The 23,808-nt window shown below is 35.8% G+C and overlaps 1 protein-coding gene across 4 annotated transcripts in view; it reads left to right on the forward strand.

Moving 5' to 3' along the window:
* EPHA7 (EPH receptor A7) overlaps positions 1-10,327 on the forward strand; it is a 215,526-nt gene extending 205,199 nt beyond the window's left edge. For all 4 annotated transcript variants that reach the window (XM_004011266.6, XM_042253395.2, XM_012182761.5 and 1 more), the window contains exons 15-17: positions 2,241-2,434; positions 3,722-3,877; positions 6,790-10,327. In XM_004011266.6, coding sequence (XP_004011315.1) covers positions 2,241-2,434; positions 3,722-3,877; positions 6,790-6,904 — 465 coding nt within the window. In that variant the 3' untranslated portion in view covers positions 6,905-10,327. The remainder of the gene's footprint in view (positions 1-2,240; positions 2,435-3,721; positions 3,878-6,789) is intronic.
* Positions 10,328-23,808: the final 13,481 nt, after the last annotated feature.

Genomic DNA, 23,808 nt, shown 5'->3' on the forward strand with positions numbered 1-23,808 from the left:
GACGTCTAGTAAACTGGTGGACCTACCACCTAGTGGTGGACCTACCACCTAGTGATCAGGGGAGAATTTGGGCTAAGGATTTTATATTTAGGAAAACTTTCAAAAATTACCATCATTAAGTTTATCTCTTAAACGTTTAAACTTTTATCAGTTTGCATGTGTAAATTTCTCTTAAAGAAAAGTGAACACTGTGGTTCTTATACTAAGGATTTTCTCAAAAAATTGTTGATGCTAGCTACTTTTCTTATTCTATCTTACAACCTCTTATATTTAAATGTGCTATTTTTGAATGTCAGAAAGCATCTGAAGGATATATTTCCCTGCGAACAATAAGTTCATCAACATTTCTTAAAGCCAGCTTTTGTCTGCCTACTTTAGTCCTATTTTCTTAAAAAATTCAGGGTTACCTCTTTTTTTTTTTTTCAGAGCATTTTTTTTTTCCTACATTTCTACTACTCTTATGTTATCATGGAAAGATTTGTTAATCCCCCTTGAATAATATTTTGATTTTTTTACAAGTCCTTATTTTGTTTTTATTTTTCTTTTTGCCTTCCTATTATTTTCCCTTTGCTGCTCAGATTTGTAACAGTTTCCGATTTTATGAGAAGTTTAAATGACTGTGTCATGAGAATGGGCTGCGTACATCATTGGTTTGAAAAACCTCCATTTTTTTTTTAATTTAGAGTTCAGTCATTAGGAAAATAATAGTCTGGAGAGATTTTATATTTATATTTTGAATATACCTATTTTAAAGCATAACTGTGAGGACTGTGTCTTCTGTATTGCTGAAAAATTCTGCTTTGGAATAGGCTTATCAGTGGTGAAGTTTACAAAATTGCACCTGGTACATGCAGGTGATTTTGAGTAAGGACAGTAAAAATGGAAATCTTTGTATATTGTATTGACATAATTTTCACAAAATCTATCTTAAGGACTTGGCCTTTTTTTTTCTAATCTTAAAGAAAGAAAAAAAAGCTTTTGAAGTGATAAAAAGGATGTTTTATATAGAATAAATAATGTCATTTTAATAGGCATTCCCTGTTGTAATAGGGGATATTTGAAAGATACTTTTATGAAGACTCATTTCCACATATAGCAGATTGTGTTCTCCTCTCTTTAGTTATGAGAGGTTGCTGACCCTTTTGAGCTTCTATATTTCTCTGTTACTGAGAACCCTAATCCCTTACGGACATGATTTTTTGGTACAAACTTTCTGTATGATTTTTCCTATAGTCCAATTAATTACTAACAGTTATGTAACTGTAAATTATGATAATTGTATATCTACACAGATAAATAAAAGCACTGCAAAAGAAAAAAATAAATAAAATCTACTTTTGCTTTCCACTTAAACAAAAAACCCAAGTCTAAATAAATAATTTTTGGACTGATTGCCATGTGCAATGTTTATGAAAGCTCATTTTGTACTACCATTCAAAGCTTCTTAAGTTGTTATTATGTATAAATAGACAGTAATGTACTGATGAAGTTGAACAGCCAGGCTCTCTGAGTGAGCAAACTCTGATTTGTAACCTTTCTCTATTTCCTGGTATAACCCTTTACTCTGTGTCCCAAGGGTGGTTTCAATCTGCCTGTTTGAGGTCACTGGACTCAGTTGAGAAGTGATCCAATAGCTTTATGAACAATACAAATCAGTTCTAGAACAAAACTGTATCTTGTAACACTATATACTCCATAAGCATATGAGCTGCATATTATTTAAAACATATTATTGGAGCTTTTTCCGTCATAGTACATTCACATATTTGGATGTCTTATTGAAATAATATCATTTGAACTCTGCAGAAAGTGAAACTTTCACGGCAGGACTACTTCTGGGTAACTCAGAACTTCTTTTTACAACCTGAGGAATTCATAAATGTACAGAAAAATATGTACATGCACAGCTATATACAATAAAATCATCCCATAACATCTTCCCTTTTGAAAACCTCTGGGATGACATTAAAAAATTTTGCATCTGTTGCACCCTGGGTGAAATTAATTGCTGCTCCCTATTGCTGAATTAACTAGGAAATGTCATCATACCCCAAGCTTCATGCACCCCTTAATAACATGCTTACTATTCATGGATGTTTGTTGGAAAAAAAAAAAAGTAAGTCTCTCACATAGCAGTGTGCTTTACTCTTATGTGGATAAATCACTTTGCCTCCCGGGCAGTTTATTTTATTCTAGTTGAACCTCAGTCAGTAATATTTTAATATCCTTTCGGCTATTAGGTTATAAAGGCAATAGAAGAAGGTTATCGTCTGCCAGCACCCATGGACTGCCCAGCCGGTCTTCACCAGCTGATGCTGGATTGTTGGCAGAAGGAACGTGCTGAAAGGCCAAAGTTTGAACAGATAGTTGGAATTCTAGACAAAATGATTCGAAACCCAAATAGTCTGAAGACACCCCTGGGAACATGTAGTAGGTAAGAAATAGCTAAGGAAATGAAATCTGGGAGAAATTCAAACATTCACATGAATCATTTATCTCCACAGCTCCATCCCAACAGCATATTGACATTTGTGTTAAATTATTCAAGTTCATAATAAATTTGTTATTTTAATAGAAGTTATTTTCTTTTTCTTTTCAGATGGCTTCAGTTCAGTTCAGTTCAGTTTAGTTAAATCAGTTTGAAAGAGACATTAATATTGCTTTTTGAAAAATTTAGAATCAATATCACTTACTGATATGATCAAAATCATATTGATATGATTTTCTAAAATCATTTTAGAAAAATTTCTCAACTGGATGTGTGTGATTTAGTGGCAATTTTACATTTTCAAACCATTGCTATTACATGTATTTTTATTGCTGTTGCCTTAGTTTTTATTATTATTATTATTATTTTATATCCATACTATCTGTTGGATTGTTTGGTTTCAAGTTTAATAGTAAAATGATTCCATGGAATTAAAGTTTATAAAGGTAATTCAATACATGATTTAAGAGGTATGCTCATTAAAAAGAGCCTAACCACCCCATTTATATTTTACACTTGGCTTGCTCCATGGTAATGTAGATTAGTAGTTATTCAGCTCCAGTTGTCAGGTAAACCTGTTGTACGGTATCTAGAGTGTAGTCAGGCCCTTATGAAGGAGCATGAGCTCACAAGGTGCTAACAAGAGTCCCATTAGTACAGTGGGTGCATTATGTTCTCAAGAGCACCCTCTGAGAAAGTCTGTGTTTTCTTTACTCCCAGTTAGTTTCAGAGAAGCAGATTAACAAATATTTACTGGTTACAAATATCGTTGGCTGTACTTTGAAAAATACATGGAAGATACTATCTGCTAGACATCGTATCTAAATAAAATAGAAATTTTGGAGTTAGTAGTTGTGTTTTTTTTTAATTTATTTCATTGAAGTATAGTTCCTTTATAGTGTTGTGTTCATTTCTGCCTAATAGCAAAGTGACTCAGTTATCCATGTATATACATTCTTTTTAATATTCCTTTCCATTATGATTTATCATAGAATATTGAATATAGTTCCCTGTGCTATACAGTAGGACTTTGTTGCTTATCCATTTGGAGTTTGTAGTTATTGGCCAACCATTACACATTAGATTTTTATTAGCATATCTGTTTATTTGTTACTATAACATCAATTAAAATATGCAATTTTATTTCATATATCCTTATTTTTCTGGGGGCCAAGACATGCTTTCTTTAGTAGTTCATGGAAAAATTTGCTTTGCTGTTTTATTCTCACCCAGGCCAATAAGCCCTCTTTTGGATCAAAGCACTCCTGACTTCACTACCTTCTGTTCAGTTGGAGAATGGCTACAGGCTATTAAGATGGAAAGATATAAAGATAACTTCACAGCAGCCGGCTACAACTCCCTTGAATCAGTGGCCAGGATGACTATTGAGTAAGCGTCAACTTCTAAAATTATACTTGAGAATGTATCAGGTCAATTCAAGCATTATACATTAGGTCATCTTCCATCTATCAAAGACATATGAACCCCAAAAGCAGGGAGAAAATTATCTGAGTGCATACCATGTCCCGGGCATTTTTCTAATCAGACTTCTGAACACATGTTATCTTGTCAACCTTCATGGCAATAATTTTATTAAGTCAGTAGTTTTACACACAACAAGGCTAATGCTCAGAGAATTTAAATATTTGCCCTAAAGTGGCTCAGTAGTTAAGTGGTATCTAATTTGTCTCCATAGTCAGTATTCTGCACATCAACCAGTGAGACTTCGTCTTTTATTATTTAGATTCCCAGTCACTGGGGAAATTTTCTCCATTGCAAAAGAGAATTTTTTTTTCATCATGTTTGTATCAAACATTAAAAAATCTCAAAGTTTCATTATGTAAGTACTTTATGAAATTCAGTATGATCACTTTCTGAGAAGTTCCAGAAAGCTTAATTCAATTAACCATAATAAGAATTTAACTTAAGCTTTGAAAGTTATGTGATTGATTGACTCATTTGTTTAACCTGAAGAATGACCTGATTTTTAAAAAAAATTGAAATTGCTATGAAGTGGGAGTATAAAGAACTAAATTTTTCTTTCCAGCCCCATCACTGATTATGTAGAAATATATTTAGTGTCTCTGGACCTCAGCTACCTTAGCTGCAGCATAACTCTTGGGGGCAACGCAGTTTCTCTCAGTCAGTGTGTTTAAAAATGGGAAACAGTTATGAAGGTTCTATTAGCAGGATGCTATTTATGTATTGTTGTGAGAAGTGCTTCCCATTTTTTCACATAAGAAGAAAGCTTGCAATCATGTAGTCTTTCCTGGTGTGTTAGGAAATGGCATATGCATGAATTTTGGCATGTACCTGGTCTCTTAGTTGGTTTTCTGCTAAACACCAAGTGGGTAGCGCTAATGTATTTACACCTGTCTCTCCAAAGCAGTCTACTCCCCTGAAAAACTGTGCTTCTCAAAGTCTTATTAGACCACAGCTAGGAAATACGGCAGTACTCTACTGTTGCTATATTTTAACTACTTGTAGATACCTAAGCTCAGTCATTTGACCTAGTAGGAGAGGTCTGTAGCACAGTCCATACACAGATACAGCTAACTTATGGCAAATTTAAACTATCAAACACAGGTATTGTACACTTAAGGAATATTTTTTCCCAAAATGTAGTCAAATGATTGAACTAAAGTAAGAATACAAATAATAATATGCTCAGAATTACAACATGCTAATTAAACTCAGATAATACTTTGCTTGATCATTGATGATTCTTAATCTGCTAGAGCCAAAAAATGTTTCCATTCATACTGTATCCTATTTTAACAATGAAACATTTTAAACTTCACATAGGCTTAAGAATACTACATTTCAAATAATATTTCCTAACCTTACCTTATGGCTCAGCAGTAAAGAATCTGCCTGAAATGCAGGAAATGCAGGAGACGTGGGTTCCCTGGGTCAGGAAGCTACCCTGGAGTAGGAAATGACAACCCACTCCAATATTCTTGCTTGGAAAACCCCACGGACAGAGGAGCCGAGCAGGCTATAGTCCATGGGGTCGCAAAGAGTCAGACACAACTGAGCATGCACATATATATAACTTTACCTTAAGTTAATAATAACTTTAGGACTTTGATAGTCTCTTTTCTTTTGAAAGCTGCCAAAATATGTTGTAATGTGAAAATCACAAGTTACAGAACAGTTTACACAATATGGCCCTATTTGTGTACAATATTAAGTGTGCATACATATATGCTTATGTACAACAAGAAAAAATGTATATACATATATATATACACAGAAACACACACACACAAAGATACCATCCCAAGAGGCTCTGAAAATGGAATATGCTGCTAAGTAGCTTCAGTCGTGTCCGACTCTGTGCAACCCCAGAGACGGCAGCCCACCAGGCTCCCCCGTCCCTAGGATCCTCCAGGCAAGAACGCTGGAGTGGGTTGCCATTTCCTTCTCCAATGCATGAAAGTGAAAAGTGAAAGTGAAGTTGCTCAGTCGTGTCCAACTCCTAGCGACCCCATGGACTGCAGCCTACCAGGCTCCTCCATCCATGGGATTTGCCAGGCAAGGGTACTGGAGTGCGTAGCGTATAGTAAATGCTCTGTTCCAGGGCAAAAAATCGTAATTAAAGGGCTTATTTCCTATAGGATTATCATTCTCTGTCTGAGGAATGGAAATGGTGACTTAGGAAAATGGAATATAGGATACTAGAAATGAAACTTTTGCTTCTATAAAGACTTGAAATAAGGACAGGGAATTTAGGAAAATATTCTTGTCCCAGCTCTACATTTAATTTGTTGTGGGACCTCAGTTTCCTTATATTGAAAGTGAAGGGTTGTACTTTATGGTCCCTAAGTTTCTTTCAGTTCAAGAATTGTAAAATTTTACTTTTCTCTCATCAATTTGATTTTACTGATGTTGGATTACCTTGTATTTGAGACATCCACAGTCAGAACCTTAGGGAATATCTATTTAATTAGAATGATACTGTTTGTTTGTTTTTTTTAATTTTGTTCTCTTGTATTCCAAAAAGTACTACAGACTTGTAGTAAAAAAAAAAAAAAAAAGAATTAAAACTGTATAGAAGATACTTTCTTATATAAAAGGTCAAATCAGTTTAAAAATAACTTATCATTGACACATTGAGAGCCTAAGCAGTAGATTTTTGCAAAGGAGAATGTGGATGAAGGAATAGAATCCTCATATCCAAGAACTCTAAGATCCTGTTCCCCTAAGATAAACAGATTAATTAAAAAGTTAATGACAGTTGAGTATGAAATAAAATGTTTGTACGATAACTAACAATAAAATGCATTTGTCTTTTTCAGGGATGTGATGAGTTTAGGGATCACACTGGTGGGCCATCAGAAGAAAATCATGAGCAGCATTCAGACTATGAGAGCGCAAATGCTCCATTTACATGGAACTGGCATCCAAGTGTGATAAGCATTTCTCCCTTATGAGGGAGATTATGAACCACGTGAGAACAGTACTGGCCTTCAGTATATGCATAGAATGCTGCTAGCAGACAATTGATGTCCTGGGTCCTTCCTACAGTGAACTGAAGATTTAAGAAGCACCTATAGACTTGAACTCCTAAGTGCCACCAGAATATATAAAAAGGGAATTTAGGATCCACCACCGGTGGCCAGGAAAACAGCAGTGACGATAAACAAAGTACTACCTGAAAAACATCCAAACACCTTGAGCTCTCTAACCTCCTTTTTATCTGATAGACTTTTTAAAATGTACATAAAGAATTTAAGAAAGAATATATTTGTCAAATAAAATCATGATCTTATTGTTAAAATCAATGAAATATTTTCCTTAAATATGTGATTTCAGACTATTCCTTTTTAAAATCATTTGTGTTTATTCTTCATAAGGACTTTCTTTTAGAAAATTGTTTATAGCTTGGACCTTTTTAGTGTTAATCTATGACACATTACTACACTGGGTACCTTTGAAAGAATCTCAAATTTAAGAAGAAATAGCATGATTGAAGATATATCTTATGAACATTGGTATCCCTTTTAGGTCATTTAATTTTGTTTAATCAGTGCTGTTTTGATATTGTTTGCTAATTGGCAGGTAGTTGAGAAAATGCAAGTTGCCAAGCTCTCTGATATTTTTTAAAAAGAAATTTTTTTGTAAAGATCTGACAACACTATCTTTTCAATGAAAATAGCAATAATGATCCATAAATACTATAAGGCACTTTTAACAGATTGTTTATAGAGTGATTTTACTAGACAGAATTTAATAAACACTCAAATTGTAGGTTTATGATTATATAAAAAAAGATAAGGCACTTCATCTAAAGAATGTTGGTGAAGGCAAATCTCTGAAAGCAAGAACTATCCAGTGTTAACTAAAATTTAATCTGAGCACATCACGATTTTTTCAATATTAAAACATTTAGGAAATTTAGGAGAAATAGTTGGCATATATTTTATATCCTATTCTGTTTAATGCAGTCCAAACATTAAAGGGAAGAATTAAGTTTTATGTTAGAACTCTGAAGCATGATAAAAGGGGCAGTTCACAATTTTCACCTTTCAAAAACAAAGTTGCTGCACAGAATATCACCATTGCAGTTTAAAAAAAAAAAAAGTATTTTTATTTGTGAACACTGATGTGAGAAGTTTGTTTAATGAAAGAACTCTTTTTACCACGTCAGGAAGAGGTGAAGGATCTGGCTTTTTTTTAAAGCTTTATTTATTAAACCATGTTATTTGATTACTGTGTTAGAATTTCATAAGCAATAATTAAATGTGTCTTTATAGCTATTTCAGGAATGTATACCTATTGTGAGTAATGCTTTCAAAAGTTAGGAAAATCATGAACTACCCCAGAATTGAACTGTTGTATTTCCAAAGAGAATTGGGCTGTTTATAATAATTATTTTAATAGAGAAAGATCCCAGGGATCGGTCATAATTGGTCTTGTTTGATAATGTGGGCACCCACAAACAAACAAATAACAGAAACAAAACCTGTAAATGTTCCTTTGTAAAACTTGTAAATTTTATTTATACTGTCTTGTTTTGTACACACATTTCTCTGTAGTGGGCTCTGAATACATTGAAAATGCACTATATTTTTCTATTTTACTTGCAGAGCATCACAAAAGAACAGGTATTTTCAGTGCTACATAATGTGTTTTCCCACATTTAGGACCAAAGATGGCTATAGAAAAACTCAAACTGATTGCTTCCCAAGCCCCTCCCCACCCCCTTTTTTTTCCTTTTAAATCACTGTACAGTGTTATATGATATTTTAATTTATTTTTTGATTGACTAGAAAAAATCATTTTAATTTCACTAAAATGTTTTTTGTCCCTAAGGAAAAATAATCTGTAAAATAATTTTAATTAGCGTAATACAGTCACCTAGACACTTCCATTTGTAATCTTTGTAATAGACTGTAAATATATTTTTGGAACTATAACACAATGTGCTTGAGGGTTATTTTTCAGTGTCTGCAGTGTATACAAGTGTTTATACTAAGTACAGCACTTTACAATTCTAATCAGTAGCATTGGCCTTTGTGAGAATGAGTGAAAGAGTTTGAGTGAGTGTTCTTAATTCCATTTGGATTCTAGACTCACTAATAATGAAGTTCTTTTCTTGTTCATAGCTTAAGGTGCTTATTTTTTCTATTAAATTAACAAAAAGCCATTCTAGAAATAGAAGACATAGTAGGGTACATGCAAACAGTGTCTTTCCTGCTTTTTTCTAGCACTAGATTTATAGTTGAGTAGTCTTTCTTGAGTAGAAGGGCAGAATAAAAGTTTTTTTGAGTTTTTTTTTCAAAAATAACTTTTTCCTTCAGCAATATACCTCATCTGCCTTAAATTTTTTACAGCTCTTTACAGGGAAAGGGAGAAGGGATGGGAAAGACACACAGCACAATAGGAAGGGTATGATGCATCACTCTCTCGTTGGTAGGTTTCTTTTCCCAATCAACATTTTGATTTGAAATACATGTATGTGAAACAGATATTCAGAGAAAAATAATTAACCTTGTAATACTGATTGTAATACTGTCTTCCAGAAAGAGATGAAACGGTATAATGATAAGAATGTACAACTTGCACCTTGAAATCTTCTTCTTCTTCTTTTTTTTTTTTTTTTTTTTGATAAATTAGTGCTCAGGGGAGGAAGGGTAGAGAAAGCAAATGTCGGCAAGAGAACTCAAACGTTATAAAAATGCAAAAGGAAACGGCCTCCTTGCTTTAACAGAGCCACCTTTTTTAGAATGCTGTCTTCACATGTAACTTGTGTTTTGCATTCAGGACTGAAATAAAAGTAACTTTTATTACATCTGGATCTAACATTTTCTCAGCAGTTGATCTGGGCCTTGTTTTCTAGGACTGGTGGTTTATGCTTGTCAGAGCACTCTGAGTTGAATCATATTGTATACTTATGTAATCTACATTAGCTAGTACTATTTAGGACGCTATTTTAATTGCTCCTCCGATCTGTGTTTTAAAGACAATTAAAATGGTGTAATTCACCTCTCTTTTTTATTTAGGTAATGCTGATATTCTCCCTTTTGTTTCCTGAGTAGCCTGGAACTGTGCTACTCACTGATGTGCATGTTCAAATAAATTACTGATGTGTATTTTTTTGCTATATGTAGAGAAATCATGGGGAACTCGGGGCGAGATGTGCTTTTTGTTGGTTGAATTTGTCCCTCCTTGCCTAAGAATTACTACAGGGGTCATCCTTTTATAAGGACAAACTGCTTTTGAACAGTGTCTTCAATGTATCAAGCACAAATAACTCTTTCTTCAACACGAATCATAAGTCTCTTTTTACCAGCTTACAATAATAAACGAGTCTATTAGACAATGTAAAGAAAATCCTGTCTCCAATCATTGGTGGATTCCTTTATGTCCCTTATGCATTCTTTATTTTTTTACACAGTATCATGAAAGGAGATGTTTCGAGTAAAGGTTTTATTGAAATATTTCAGAGGGCTGATCAGAATACAAAGAAATTAATATCCTTTGCATCTCCTCCTTCTGCACACAGACTTAATTCCACTGTAATTATTACAGAATAACAAGTTAAGACTATGTCTTCAAAGAGCCATACTATCAAATATTTTAATTAAAGCTCTTTTGTTCCTTATTGAATCTACAGTGGCATGGTGCTAGCAAGAATATTTGCATGGGAAAGGTAATGTTTCGTCATGGGACCCTGACAAATATCGTATACATTTAGTATCATGCAGCAACTTGGAGAGTCTCTGCATTTAAGGTGCTGCAGGAGACAAACACAGAGTCCAGAGAAAATGGGAAAAGTAATCAATCTGGTTGTCTGATTGTTTATCAATGACACTGACAGTGATCAGACTAGCTTGCACCTGAAATGAAGAAAACTAAATCATCCCTTTTCTCCAGCATTACCATTGTAAGGTCTACAAACATTGAACAAATATTCAAACATATTTCAAAAAATGAGACTAGGCAGATACCAGGTGACGTGCTATCACTAGTTATCATGCTCCTGATGCTGAGGCTTAGGGTAGGCTACACTGAAATTGAAAGATAATCGTGAATTCTTGGCTATCCCAACTCTTCAAGAAGCAAGGAAGCACTTGCTAAGTTCACAAAGTGATAACATTGACCGGCAGTCAAATGATCTCTTAAAGTCCTGGATCCATAAGTGGTACAAAAATATGCTATTCCACCAAGACTCTTCTTTCGCTCCAAAAGAATAAAGCCATTATGATGAATATACAAGTTATATTGATAAATAAAAATCAGATTGTAATACTTTCAATAAACTAACAATTTTTTTCTTGGAGTGTTTTTATCTCCTACTGTTACCCTTTGTTTCATGTTAGCTGCAATGAAAACTCAATATCAATTTCAAGAGGAATTTCTGAGAAATCAAAGAGGTGATCAAATTCTTCAATTCATAAGATTATAGCTACTGACATTAATATATGATAAAAGAGTGCATAGTGACTGCAAACATACAAGCTGCTGTAAAGGGAACAGCATGTTCTTGGCTTTATGGCGGTGGCCCTTCTGTAGCCCCAACCCAACTGCTCTATTGTCTAATGCATCACAGCACAGCTTGAAGACTATGAACAGGAGAATAAAATATTTCAGTAGGACGCTTCTGTAAGTCTCATTAGAGTGAAGTGCTGTAAGGGATTTTTTTTTTTTCAAGTTCAGTGATTGAATGTAATTAAATGTATAATTAAATAATAAAAGACCTCTTCTGATTGACCTTGAGGTTAAAATAAATGTAATTAATTGATCTAATTTAATTGGGCCTATTTCACAAAGGTTGGTAAGTAGCAATAAAGTAGCTCTAGTCTAGTATTCCATGGGTCTGTGACAGCACTGGAAATCCCTTAGGAATGGAACAGTAGTAGGGATTCTCAAATTGCAGGCATTTGATGATTTGAGGTGAGTAACAAGTGAGGTGTTGTCTATTCCAAACTTCCATGAATAACAAACCTCCATAAGATGTACACTGCAACATATATTTCATTATTTTAGATATCCCAGGTTTTTACCACTGAAGATTATCTTTGTTTTCCCTTTGAAGTTCATGGACTTTAATTAAGTATATTTGTAGGTTTTATATATAACTAAAGAAACACGGTATGTTTTTAATGAATGATTGATCATGGATCTTAATTAAAGATGCTCAAAGGAAAAAACAAATGAAGCATTTGTTTTTAAGTAATGCTGATTCTAGTTTAACAGAAGACAAACATTCACTGTTCAAGTCTCACCATTTCACTGTGGAACCAAAACTAAATGAAGTGAATGACTGGAAAACAAACTCGAGAAAAACAAATAGATAAATAAGCTTCTTATGTAGAACTAGCATTCATACACATCATAGTTTCTACATTTTTGCAATTCGCAGAAAGGAGGCAAACAACACATACTTTTTTAAAGTGACATGAATTTGCAGATACTGATTACACAGATGGTAAACCTATAGAAATTACAAGAGAAAATTCTAAAGTTAATCTGGTGTGTCTCTGTCAATTAGCTAGAAATAAGCCCTGTTAAGAGAAAACCGGATGGAATATGAGGCTAAAGTGTCCTCTTTCCATACAGAAGAGAGCCACATCTTTCTTCAGCTCTGATATTTGCATGGAGTGTTTTAGGGATCTACTGGGCAGAGTATCTGCTGGTCGTGTGTTACTGTAATTTTGTGTTTCCACTTAAATAGTCACCACTTGCACACTGAGCTCCAGGTGTATTCACTGGAACCCAACTTAACAGAAACCACAAGAATCTGACTCTACAAACAAAACTTCTTAGCTTGACCTGAGGAATAGGCAGGAGGTAATGCATGGGCTCCTGCGGCTATTTCAATGGCTGCACTCTTCATAAGGGAGCAAATACCTGTGAGCTTAGGTGTGATGCAGGGCCAGTAGACAGGAGCAATTAAACCTCTTCTGATCTAATTGAGAAACAAAACCAGCAAACACCAAAGAATATCATCCTCCAGATTTGCAAAGGAGCAAGTAATATTGTGTATTAATATATATGTATAAATGCAGGGATGGGAACTTCCCTGGGAGTCCTATGTGGTTAAGTCTTCACCTTCCAGTGCAGGAGGAGCAAATCTGATCCCTGATCAGGGAGCTAAGATTCCACACGCCTCATGGCCCAAAACCCGAAATGTAACACAAAAGCAAATATTGTAACAAATTCAATAAAGACATTGAAAATGGTTCACTTTAAACAAGAAAAAGAAAAAAATAGGCAGGGACGAACTACAAGAAACCTGGAGAGTCAGCTCAGAGAAGCTGAGTCTAATGGAAGGGGCAATAAAGAGCTATTGGCAGTTCTGACCAGAAAAAAAAGGATGTGGTGGGAATTGAGTTTATAGAACCAAGGCCTGGCCATGATGCTTGAAGGATGAATTAATTATGCTCTATTTCGGAGTCAGAGCAATAGAATCGACTTCTTTACTTCCATAGCTTTGCGCTCCTTTCTCACATCCTCTCTCTACTTTCCTACATGGGAGAATTCCTTCTTCAACACACAACTCAGAAGCTGTTTTCTTCCACGCCTTCACTGAACACCCAAGAGCCAGAATTCTATCTTCTGTGTTTTGCTTCTGCTGGTGGTGCTGCGACTCCCTGACTGTGTTCTGTCAGATTATGTATGTGTGTGTCTCTCCCACTAGATCAAGTGCTCTTGGAGGGCAGAAGCCAAATGGAAATCTTTGTTTTGTGTCCTTTGGGACTCAGCTGTTTCTGGCACTTGGTAGACACTTTATAAATATTTTAGAATCCTTGAAGTGCAAATTAATTCAGATTTTTTTTTTCTTAAAAGGTAGTGTGGATCAGGTGCTCTGAAGGATAAATGGGGTACAGTGAAGGTAGTAGTAAGACGGGTGTTGCGGGAGAAAACTAATTGCTGAGCACGGATGGATGCTTCTGTGATAGGCTAGGGCAGCAGGAAAGCCCAGGAGACAGAGCAACAGGGCACAGACATGGGGACCCAGGTGAGAAGGGGAGGCGGGGATGAGATAATTAGCAAACAAGGCCAAACAGCAGCACCTTCCTGATGCTAAAAAGAGTCGGAGGAGGTATCACTGGTTGTAAATAACTGAGAAAGATTAAAGAAGAATTTGAAATCAAGTAGAAGAAATCAGACTTGATGTGAGAAACAGGAAGGGCTATTTACCAAAACCTGGTTAGACGAGGCAAAGACATGGTGAGAATGTTTTTTAAGGAACAGTAATCTGCAGAAAGATAGGAGCTGTGATTGTGACAAGGGGAAAAGAATATTTTTCTTCTTCTGGAATGAAAAAGTCCACCACTCCAGCTCTCAAACTCAGGACTATATCAGTAATTCTATAGTTAAATAAAAATAGAATAAAGTGGGATTTTGTGGGCCAACAATGTGAGTCTACTTATCATTTACAGCTGGAAGAGGCAGCGTAGTGTGGTTAGTGATGGCAGAGGGTTTGAATACAGGCCACTTGTGGCTAATTCTATCACTGCGTGGGTAATGCAAAGGACACAATTTAATTTCTATGTTTCCTGTCTTCTATGTTACCTGTAAAATGGTACTAAGCATTAATATGTCCCACTTCTAGAGTTGGTACATTTGTTAACTGATGCTTGGAAAGTACTTATGACAAGAATAAGTGCTCAGTACAATTTAGCTCTTATTATTTCCCTGGGAAGTATTTTTGTCTACATTTCTATCTATTTAACACACATACAAACACACCATTGTGAATTCTGAAATAATTCACTCACAAATAAATTTTAGAATTTAATTTTATATTTTCCTCCCAAATTTTATCCTTATCTTTTTTCTCAGTTTTCAAAAAAGGTGACTACTGATCATATCTCTCAAATCAGTACTCAGAGAGTCAAACTTCACTCATCTGGCCATAAACAAGTATTCACTACCTCCAACTGATTTTAGTTTTCCGTTTTCACAGACACTGCCCTAAATTACGTTTTCATCATCTCTCACCTACACTAATGTTACATCCTCCAGTGTGTTTTTCTTTTTGTAATCCTTTTTAATTATGACCTTCAGAGTCATTTCTCTAACACGTATCTGATCATGTTTTCCCCAGTATAAAAGACTTTAATGGCCCCTCCTTGATCAGAGAAGTGAACTCAGCTATATAACATATCATCAACAGTTGGGATCCTGCCTTTTTGATCTTCACCAATATCCCTCCTGCTGGATTTCATAAACCACTTGTGATTTTGACATACAAAGTTCTTTCATACTCCCTGTCATTATGAGTTTTCTGAGGGAAGCAACTGAATGTGTTTTATTCCTCTTAGTATCTACCGACCCCAGCACAGATTTAAAAGCTGGTGGTAGCTTCGATGTCTGTGTCTTTAAAAAGAATCCTGGGCAAAAATTGAAATTTGAGGAAAAATACACAAACTCCCTAAATTCACAATTGATATCACAATGTAATTTTATCACTTTTTATTCACCTTCTTTAATGACCAGAACACACATCTGGAAACTACAGAACACACATCTAGAATCTACAAAACAAATTATGTTGTTAATAAGCAATACATTCTGAATTATAATAGAAAGTTATATATCTACATCTTTATGTGAAAATTTACATTTTCTCTTATTTAAATATGTGCTTTAAATTTTATCTTTCATTGCTGCTTTTTAGAGAAGTGGTGAGAAGCAGTCCACATGACTTTATTTTGCCATCTGATCAAGGAGTCAGAAAACCTTCTTTCATTTTCTATTACCCAATGATGTTATATAATATTTTACAGTGTTTCTTTATCTGTCAATGATATTCACCTCACATATAGGAAGCAGAATTTTTGTGTAATTCACATTTCTATTCCAAAGCCTGGCACAGTTCCTGGCAACTTTCAAATTCCTAACAGGTGTGTGTTGAGTGGTTGAGAGTCACGTGATTCTCAAGCTCTTCATGGCCTCAAAAGAATCTAGTGTATTAGCAGTACGTCTTACCCTAAGCCATGAAGACCACTCTACCAAACTGAATCACTCTCCTTCAATTGAAGTGTCTCTTTTCAATGTCACAGATGTTTCCAGATGCTGTGCTATGACATGCCTCATGCAGTCTTCATCTCCATTGACCTGAGAGATATACTTAACCCCATCTGAAGACTCCAGTCCGCAGTATCACACTGATCTACACACCTTGTCCAGCATGTACTCCAAGTGACATCAGCAACTGATGTGCACAACTTAATTTCTGATTGGAGAAAACATCATATTTATATTCCACTAACTTCTCACAAAGTTCTTTGACTGAAACACAGACATGGAATTGAAATTTCATCACTCTGAAACACCATTCTGATTATTCAAAATATCGCCACCGTCATACATCCCTTCTCCCCACCTTTTTCCAAATAACCGAGCTAAAAATTTTACGTATGTTCCTAGCCTTATAGCTACTCCTTTCCTTTAGCAAGAGGTCTATACGACCTTAGCACAAGGTGATATCATACTTAGTATTTAGCCTGTTTTCTTGACTTTAACATTCTTTTTAAATTAATTTTTATTGGAGTATAGTTGCTTTACAATGTTGTGTTTGATGTTAACATTCTTAAAATGCATACCTTCATGCTTTATCATTTGTTTATGCAGGTATGCTAAGTTAAGTCAGTTAAACACATCCCTCTGGAATTCTCAGTTCAGTTCAGTCATTCAGTCACATCCAACTCTTTGCAACCCCGTGGACTGAAGAATGCCAGGCCTTCCCTGTGCATCGCCAACTCCTGGAGCTTACTCAAACTCATGTCCACTGTGTCAGTGATGCCATCCAACCATCTCATTCTCTGTCGTCCCCTTCTCTGCCTGCCTTCAACTTTTCCCAGTATCAGGGCCTTTTCAAATGAGTCAGTTATTCACATCAGGTGACTAAAGTATTGGAGTTTCAGCTTCAGCATGAGTCCATTCAATGAACATTCAGGACTGATTTCCTTTAGGATGGACTGGTTGGATCTCCTTTCTACTCATGGGACTCTCAAGTCTTCTCCAATATCACAGTTCAAAATCATCAATTCTTCAGCACTCAGCTCTCTTTATAGTCCAACTTTCATATCGATACATGACTACTGGGAAACTATAGCTTTGACTAGATGGACCTTTGTTGGCAAAGTAATGTCTCTGCTTTTTAATATGCTGCCCAGGTGCGTCATAACTTTCCTTCCAAGGAGTAAGCATCTTTTAATTTCATGGCTGCAGTCACCATTTGCAGTGATTTTAAAGCTCAAGAAAATAAAGTCTCCCACTGTTTCCATTGTTTCCCCATCTATTTGCCATGAAGTGATGGGACCAGATGCCATGATTTTCATTTTCTGAATGTTGAGCTTTAAGCCAGCTTTTCCACTCTCCTCTTTCACTTTCATCAAGAGGCTTTTTAGCTCCTCTTCACTTTCTGCCATAAGGGTGGTGTCACCTGCATATCTGAGGTTATTGATATTTCTCCTGGCAATCTTGATTCCAGGTTGTGCTTCATCCACTCCAGCATTCCTCAAGATGTACTCCACATATAAGTTAAATAAGCAGGGTGACAATATACAGCCTTGACGTACCCCTTTCCCAATCTGGAACCAGTCTGTTGTTCCATGTCCAGTTCTAACTGTTGCTTCTTGACCTGCCTACAGATTTCTCAGGAGGCAGGTCAGGTAGTCTGGTATTCCCGTCTCTTTCAGAATTTTCCACAGTTTCTTGTGATCCACACAGTCAAAGGCTTTGGCATAGTCAATAAAGCATAAGTAGATGTTTTTCTGGAACTCTTTTGCTTTTTTGATAATCCAGCAAATGTTGACAATTTGATCTCTGGTTCCTCTGCCTTTTCTAAATGCAGCTTGAACATCTGGAAGTTCATGGTTTATGTACTGTTGAAGTCTGGCTTATAGAATTTGGGGCATTACTTTACTAGCATGTGAGATAAGTGCAATTGTGTGGTAGTTTGAACATTGTTTGTCATTGCCTTTCTTTGGGACTGGAATAAAAACTGATCTTTTCTGGTCCTGTGGCCACTGCTGAGTTTTCCAGATAAGCTGGCATATTGAGTACAGCACTTTCACAACATCATCTTTTAGGATTTGAAATAGCTCAGTTGGAATTTAATCACCTCCACTAGCTATGTTCATAGTGATGCTTCCTAAAGCCCACTTGACTTTGCATTCCAGGATATCTGGCTCAATGTGAGTGATCATACCATTGTAATTATCTGGTCATGAAGATCTTTTTTGTATAGTTTTCCTGTGTATTCTTGCCACCTCTTCTTAATATCTTCTACTTCTGTTAGGTCCATACCATTTCTGTCCTAGAATTCTCACTCTGCCTCTATTCTCTGCTTCCAGAGCAGCAGAGCAGTGGCAGACCTTGCTCCCTGGCTAGGTAATGTGTTTGGGAAGAGGGCTGAAGAGGGTTCCTATCTATTGCTGAAATGGAGCAAGCCCTTGTAGTCCTTGCCCACCTCATGTCCTCCACCTGCCTTTTGTCTGTGGGAAAGCTTTGGTGAAAAAATAAGTTTAATCAGAGATGTGAGAAAACAGAGAAACAAAGGATAACAGTCAAAGGAAACCAAATAATAATAGTTTAATCATTAAGCATAGTCAAAGACTTTCAATTTTTTCCTAAGGACAATAAATAATATTCTGAGCCATAACCTGTGACCTGTCTTATATATCCTGAAATCTGCAAAACTGGAAGAAGTTAACTACATGATGACCAGGCAATAGCTGTGACATAAGCTGCCACAATTCCAAGAACTTGCTTGAAGTAAATGGGAAAAAACCAACTCTGGAACTGAAGATTAACTGTACTTAAAACAAGCAAGATGACACTGGTCAGACCTCCACATAACCAATTTCAAGATAACTGTCAGAGATGACTATGTGTTTCTGCATGTAGCCTCCTCACTTCATGTATAAAAGCTCTTGCCCACTGGTTGTGGTGCGAGGTGGGATATAGTCCTTGCACCATTGTAGGCATCCAGAGTAAAGCAAACTTTCCTTTCTACCAACCTCATTGCTTTAATGGCATTTGAGTGTCAAATAGCTGGACCCCACTTTCAGTTACCCTGCCCTCACACATTCAGTGTGTTAACATGTTAACAATAGGAGCCAAAATCTTTGTTAAAAGACATGCATTTTTCCATCATTCAGTAGAAAACATATCATCATGATTTTTAGTTTCTTTCCTTACATGAATATTCAATTTTCCATTATAGCAGTACAAATGTTCTCTCTGCGTGAGCTATGGCCATGGAGTTGTTGTAAGGAATTTTCCTTTCCATATATTTTCTGGCACTGCATTTGGGCTGGCTTACATATGGTAGGCACATAATCTATAATTTTGACTGAATGAATAACTGTGCCTGCAGTTGAAGCTAAAAAAATATATTTCAGAGATAACTGAAATACAATCTTTCATATACAAGGGACTCAGTTTTGACTACAGAGTTTTAACAACCATCATGGATATCGCCATATGTATTTACTATCAAAGAAAAATCTTTACATTTAAAAAGAATACAAATAACTAAGGTAGAGGGAAGAGTTAGAAGCTCTCAGCATTAGAAGTTCTCAGTTATCTAAGCGTTAGTCCTGGTTCCACCATTTACTAATTCCTTGACATTGGGAGAACAAGTTAACTCTGTGAAACTCAGTTTTCTGATTCATCAGATTGGGAATATCTGTTTTGCTTTTTATAAACAGTAACTTTAAGAAGAGCACATGAAATTAAACAGACAAATGAACTTTAAAAAATATAGAACAAATGTTAAATAACATTACGTAAACTATTTTTTCTTTGAAATGAAATTGCAGATTTCATTCATCTTCTTGCCAAATGCTTTTCCATAGCTTCAGTTTAACTTGGTAAAATTCAAATGTAGGCATGTAGGGAAGGATCTGATGCTTTCTTATTTTCAGTGATTATGGGATACATGCTTCTGATCCGATCCGATATTTTCTAACTTCCTTATCATTTTTTTTTTTAACGTAGACCATTTTAAAAATCTTTATTGAATTTGTTACAACCTTGCTTCTGTGTTATGTTTTGGTTTTTTGGCCACAAGTTATGTGGGATCTTAGCTCCCCAAATAGGGATTGAACCTGCACCCTCTGCATTGGAAGCCAAAGTCTTAACTACTAGACTGCCAGGAAAGTCCCTTCCTTGTAGTTTTTCAAGCTTCATGGCCCGTAGTCAAAGAATTTGCCTTTCTGGCTTACTTTCACTTCAGTGGCCTGCAGTCAGGCACAATGTCAAATTCAAGTTTTTCTTTGTAACTTCTAAAGCTTCCTTCAATCTTGCATCATGTAACCTGCAAGGCTTCTTAATCCTATAAACTCTAAATCACATCTCCTACCCTCTAAACTACATCCCATTTTTCTGCTCTTACAGCCCCACCTGGAGTTTCATGGCCATCGTGAATTCTCTGTGTTGGCCCCTAGGTTACAAGTGGTGGGTGTTACTCAGCACAGGAGTAAGCTGCCTGAATTAAAGACCTGCAGCTTCTGCATGAATAAATGCTGCTTGCTCATCCTGTAGTGCTCCAGGGTATAGTAAATTTTGATTTCTTTATTTTAATCTTGTTTGTACGCATGTCTAATTACATTTGTTGGTTTAGCTCTGTGTAGAGAGTGTTGGGTAATGTTATTATCCAGGGTTTACTCATCTTGGAACGTCAGCCAGAGGCCTAGAGTTGAAATAACATGACTAAGGTTGGGTCAGCATTGCTGTTAGGGTCTGTGTAATTTTAGAGATTTATATGTTGGATGTAAATATTCACAATGGACTCAAGGAAGATAGGAATTTTCTCACCAGGTTTCAGGTGATTTGAAAAACAGATAAGAAGATGACTGGCATTTTGGAGACTGTTTTTTTGTTCTTAGGATTAAAAAAAATTTTATTGTGGTATAATTGATTTAACATTAATTTTGCTGTGCAACAATTCTTTGGATTTTTAAATGAGTCACCCCCTTTAAAATCAAATAGATTACCTTAGTATTTTCTGTTTTTAATATATTTCAGACAGGTAGAAATATGTATGCATATGTATAAATAGCAATGCTTTAAAGCTAACCACTTCAAAATTATTATGACTGAATAAATTAATATATAACTGCTATTGAGACTAAAGAAATACATTTTAAAGAGTCACTGAAATAAACTCTGACTTTCTCCACCTTTGACAATAAAATTACAGCTGCTATCATGTGTAAATTCATATAATTTTTTATAATATATGACATATTATGTCTTGATTTGCATTTTACTGTTTCCCAAATCACCTGTAATTCAGTTCCCCAAACTCACACCTTTTGTTATCAAGTTTCAGCATCTTTTACCAATTCAGCTTTTCAAAATCTGATGGCAAATGGTAAGAGTATTCCCCATTTCCATTTCAGAGGAGATGTGCAAATTTGTTACCTTCGTGCTATTCCAATGTATGACAGCTAAGTCTCTTTTATCTTTAGGAAACCTACAAGTTTGAGCAAGATAGGCATCTACAAATACTTGAACTCGGCTGGAGGAAAAGGTGAGTAATGTTTGTTCCTTCCTTAAAATCCCAGTTCTACCAATTACTAGTGGTGTGAACTTGGGTTAGTTACAGCATTTTGCCTCATTTTCTGTTTTGTTGAATGGGAATGATAAATAGTACCTGCTTCATCAGGTTGTACTTAGAATTAAATAAATTAATACATTGTGTTGGCCAAAAGTTCTTTTGGGTTTTTTTTTTCCGTAACATCTTATGTTTTAGTCAACCCAATATGTAAAGATCTTAGAAGAGCACCTGGCTATTATTATCTCAGCCATTAAGTCTGTGATGAAAGACCCCTCAGTTGTAAGTTAAGTGGCAGGAGCCCATTGGAGGATGGTCTACCTCATTTTAAACTTCTAAAAAGATTTTCTGAACAATAAAGAGCACCAGTAGCAGGCAGAGCAGATGGAAGATAGAGTAAGAAAAAATAACAAGATTTGTTGAAAGCAATTTAAATACCAAGCATTTTGCTAGACCTCTGAAACCCATGACTATAGGAGAGAAAATGTAAAGAACTCAAAGTAGCTTTAGAACTGTTTTGAAAGAAAGATCTATACCTGAACACACAGATTTCCAGAGCCAAGGAAGGACTCCAGAAAGAATGGGAGAAACCAGCTTAGGATCTGCCTTAGGGCACAAATATGGACTGTGGATTTCTTAAATCCCTTCCTAATAAGTTGCAAATGAGACAGTTCCACAGACGTGGGAGCAAGACACATTTTGCTTGCAATGCTAACTTGGCTGCTCACTCATTGTGACTTTGAGGAAACCTCTCAAACTTTTTGAATATGTTTCATCACTAGTCAAATGAAACTAAATACTTGCTTCATATCTGTGAGTCTAATTCTGTTCTGTTATAACACTTGTTTGTTGTATTTTTTAGATTCTACCTATAAGATATCATACAGTATTTGTTTTTGACTTATTTCACTTAGACAGCCTAATACTCTCTAGGTTTAAGGGTTACCAGTGGGGAGAGGGGAGGGGAGACAAGGGTGAAAGAAAAGGGATTAAGAGACACAAACTGCTATGTATAAAATACATAAGCATCAAGAAAATGCTGTGTAGCACAGGGAAATAACAGTCCTTACTTTGAAACAACTTTAAGTGGAGTATAATCTATAAAAATATTGAATACTACATTGTACACCTGAAACTAATATAATATTGTAAATCAGCTATACTTCAAGAAAAAATAAAATACTTGCATAAAAGTACTGCTTTGAGAAAACAAGAAAAAAAAAGCACACTGTCTGATAATATAGGACAATGTTTGCTTCCCTTTGCTTGACCATGCCAAGGGCTCACTAGGACACACTGAGATAGAGAGTAGGCCTTTCCCTTGGTCCACCAAGTGTCTGTCCCCAAGGGTAAAAAGCTGGTAGCCCAGGAAGTTGTGGTAGTGACTCTGTCTTCACAGTGCAGAAACTCCGGTTAATCTCTTTTTCCCAAGGAAACTGAAGGATCAAATGTTTCCAATTTGTCTGCACCCAAATTAGGCTTCCTAATTAAGGAGTGGCCAAGGTGTGATGCAGGTAAAATCTCTTATAATTACCACGCTTGACTTTTGTTTTGGCTAGCAGAAATCTTTATGGAGAGAAGTGGAAACAAAACATCCAGTCCCCACCAAAGGCTCCCAAACCCAAGGTATAATCAGGCTACCAAAATTTTAATGATGTAGCAGAAATATTTGAGTTATTCGGAATTAACACTTAGTGTAGTGCTTCCCTGGTGGCTCAGTGGTACGGAATCCACCTGCCAATGCAGGAGGCACAGGTTCCATCCCTGGGGTGGGAAGAGCCCCTGGAGGAGGAAGTGGCAGCCCACTCCAGTGTTCTTGCCTGGGAAATCCAAGAGACCGAGGAGCCTGGGGGGCTACAGTCCATGGACTTGCAAAGGAGCTGGACACTACTTAGCAACTAAACACAAACAAACAGTGTATTTTAATACTCAGTTGACACCACAAACCGCAAATGTATGGAATCTATGTAGAGAAAGAGAAGAAGGAAAAAAACCAGTCAAGGTGAAAGACTAAAAAGCTAACTGGTTGTTGAAACAGAGGTACACACTGCACATACACACACACACACTCACACAAGAAATCCTCATTGAATGGAGCATTTGTGGGTACACATGATAGCCCACTGCTTAAAATCATAAACTGATCCACAGATAGTGTGGATAAGATAGGTTAACTATCTCTCAAAACTTGAAAGTATTTAATAGTAAAAAAAATGTAAGCCAAAGAAAGAGAAATAACCAATTATTATTTTCGTAAACTTAATTTCCTTTTTTACACAAATTCCCTTTCCAT

This window comes from Ovis aries, chromosome 8 (assembly GCF_016772045.2).
Source record: "Ovis aries strain OAR_USU_Benz2616 breed Rambouillet chromosome 8, ARS-UI_Ramb_v3.0, whole genome shotgun sequence".
Classification (NCBI taxonomy): Eukaryota; Metazoa; Chordata; class Mammalia; order Artiodactyla; family Bovidae; genus Ovis; species Ovis aries.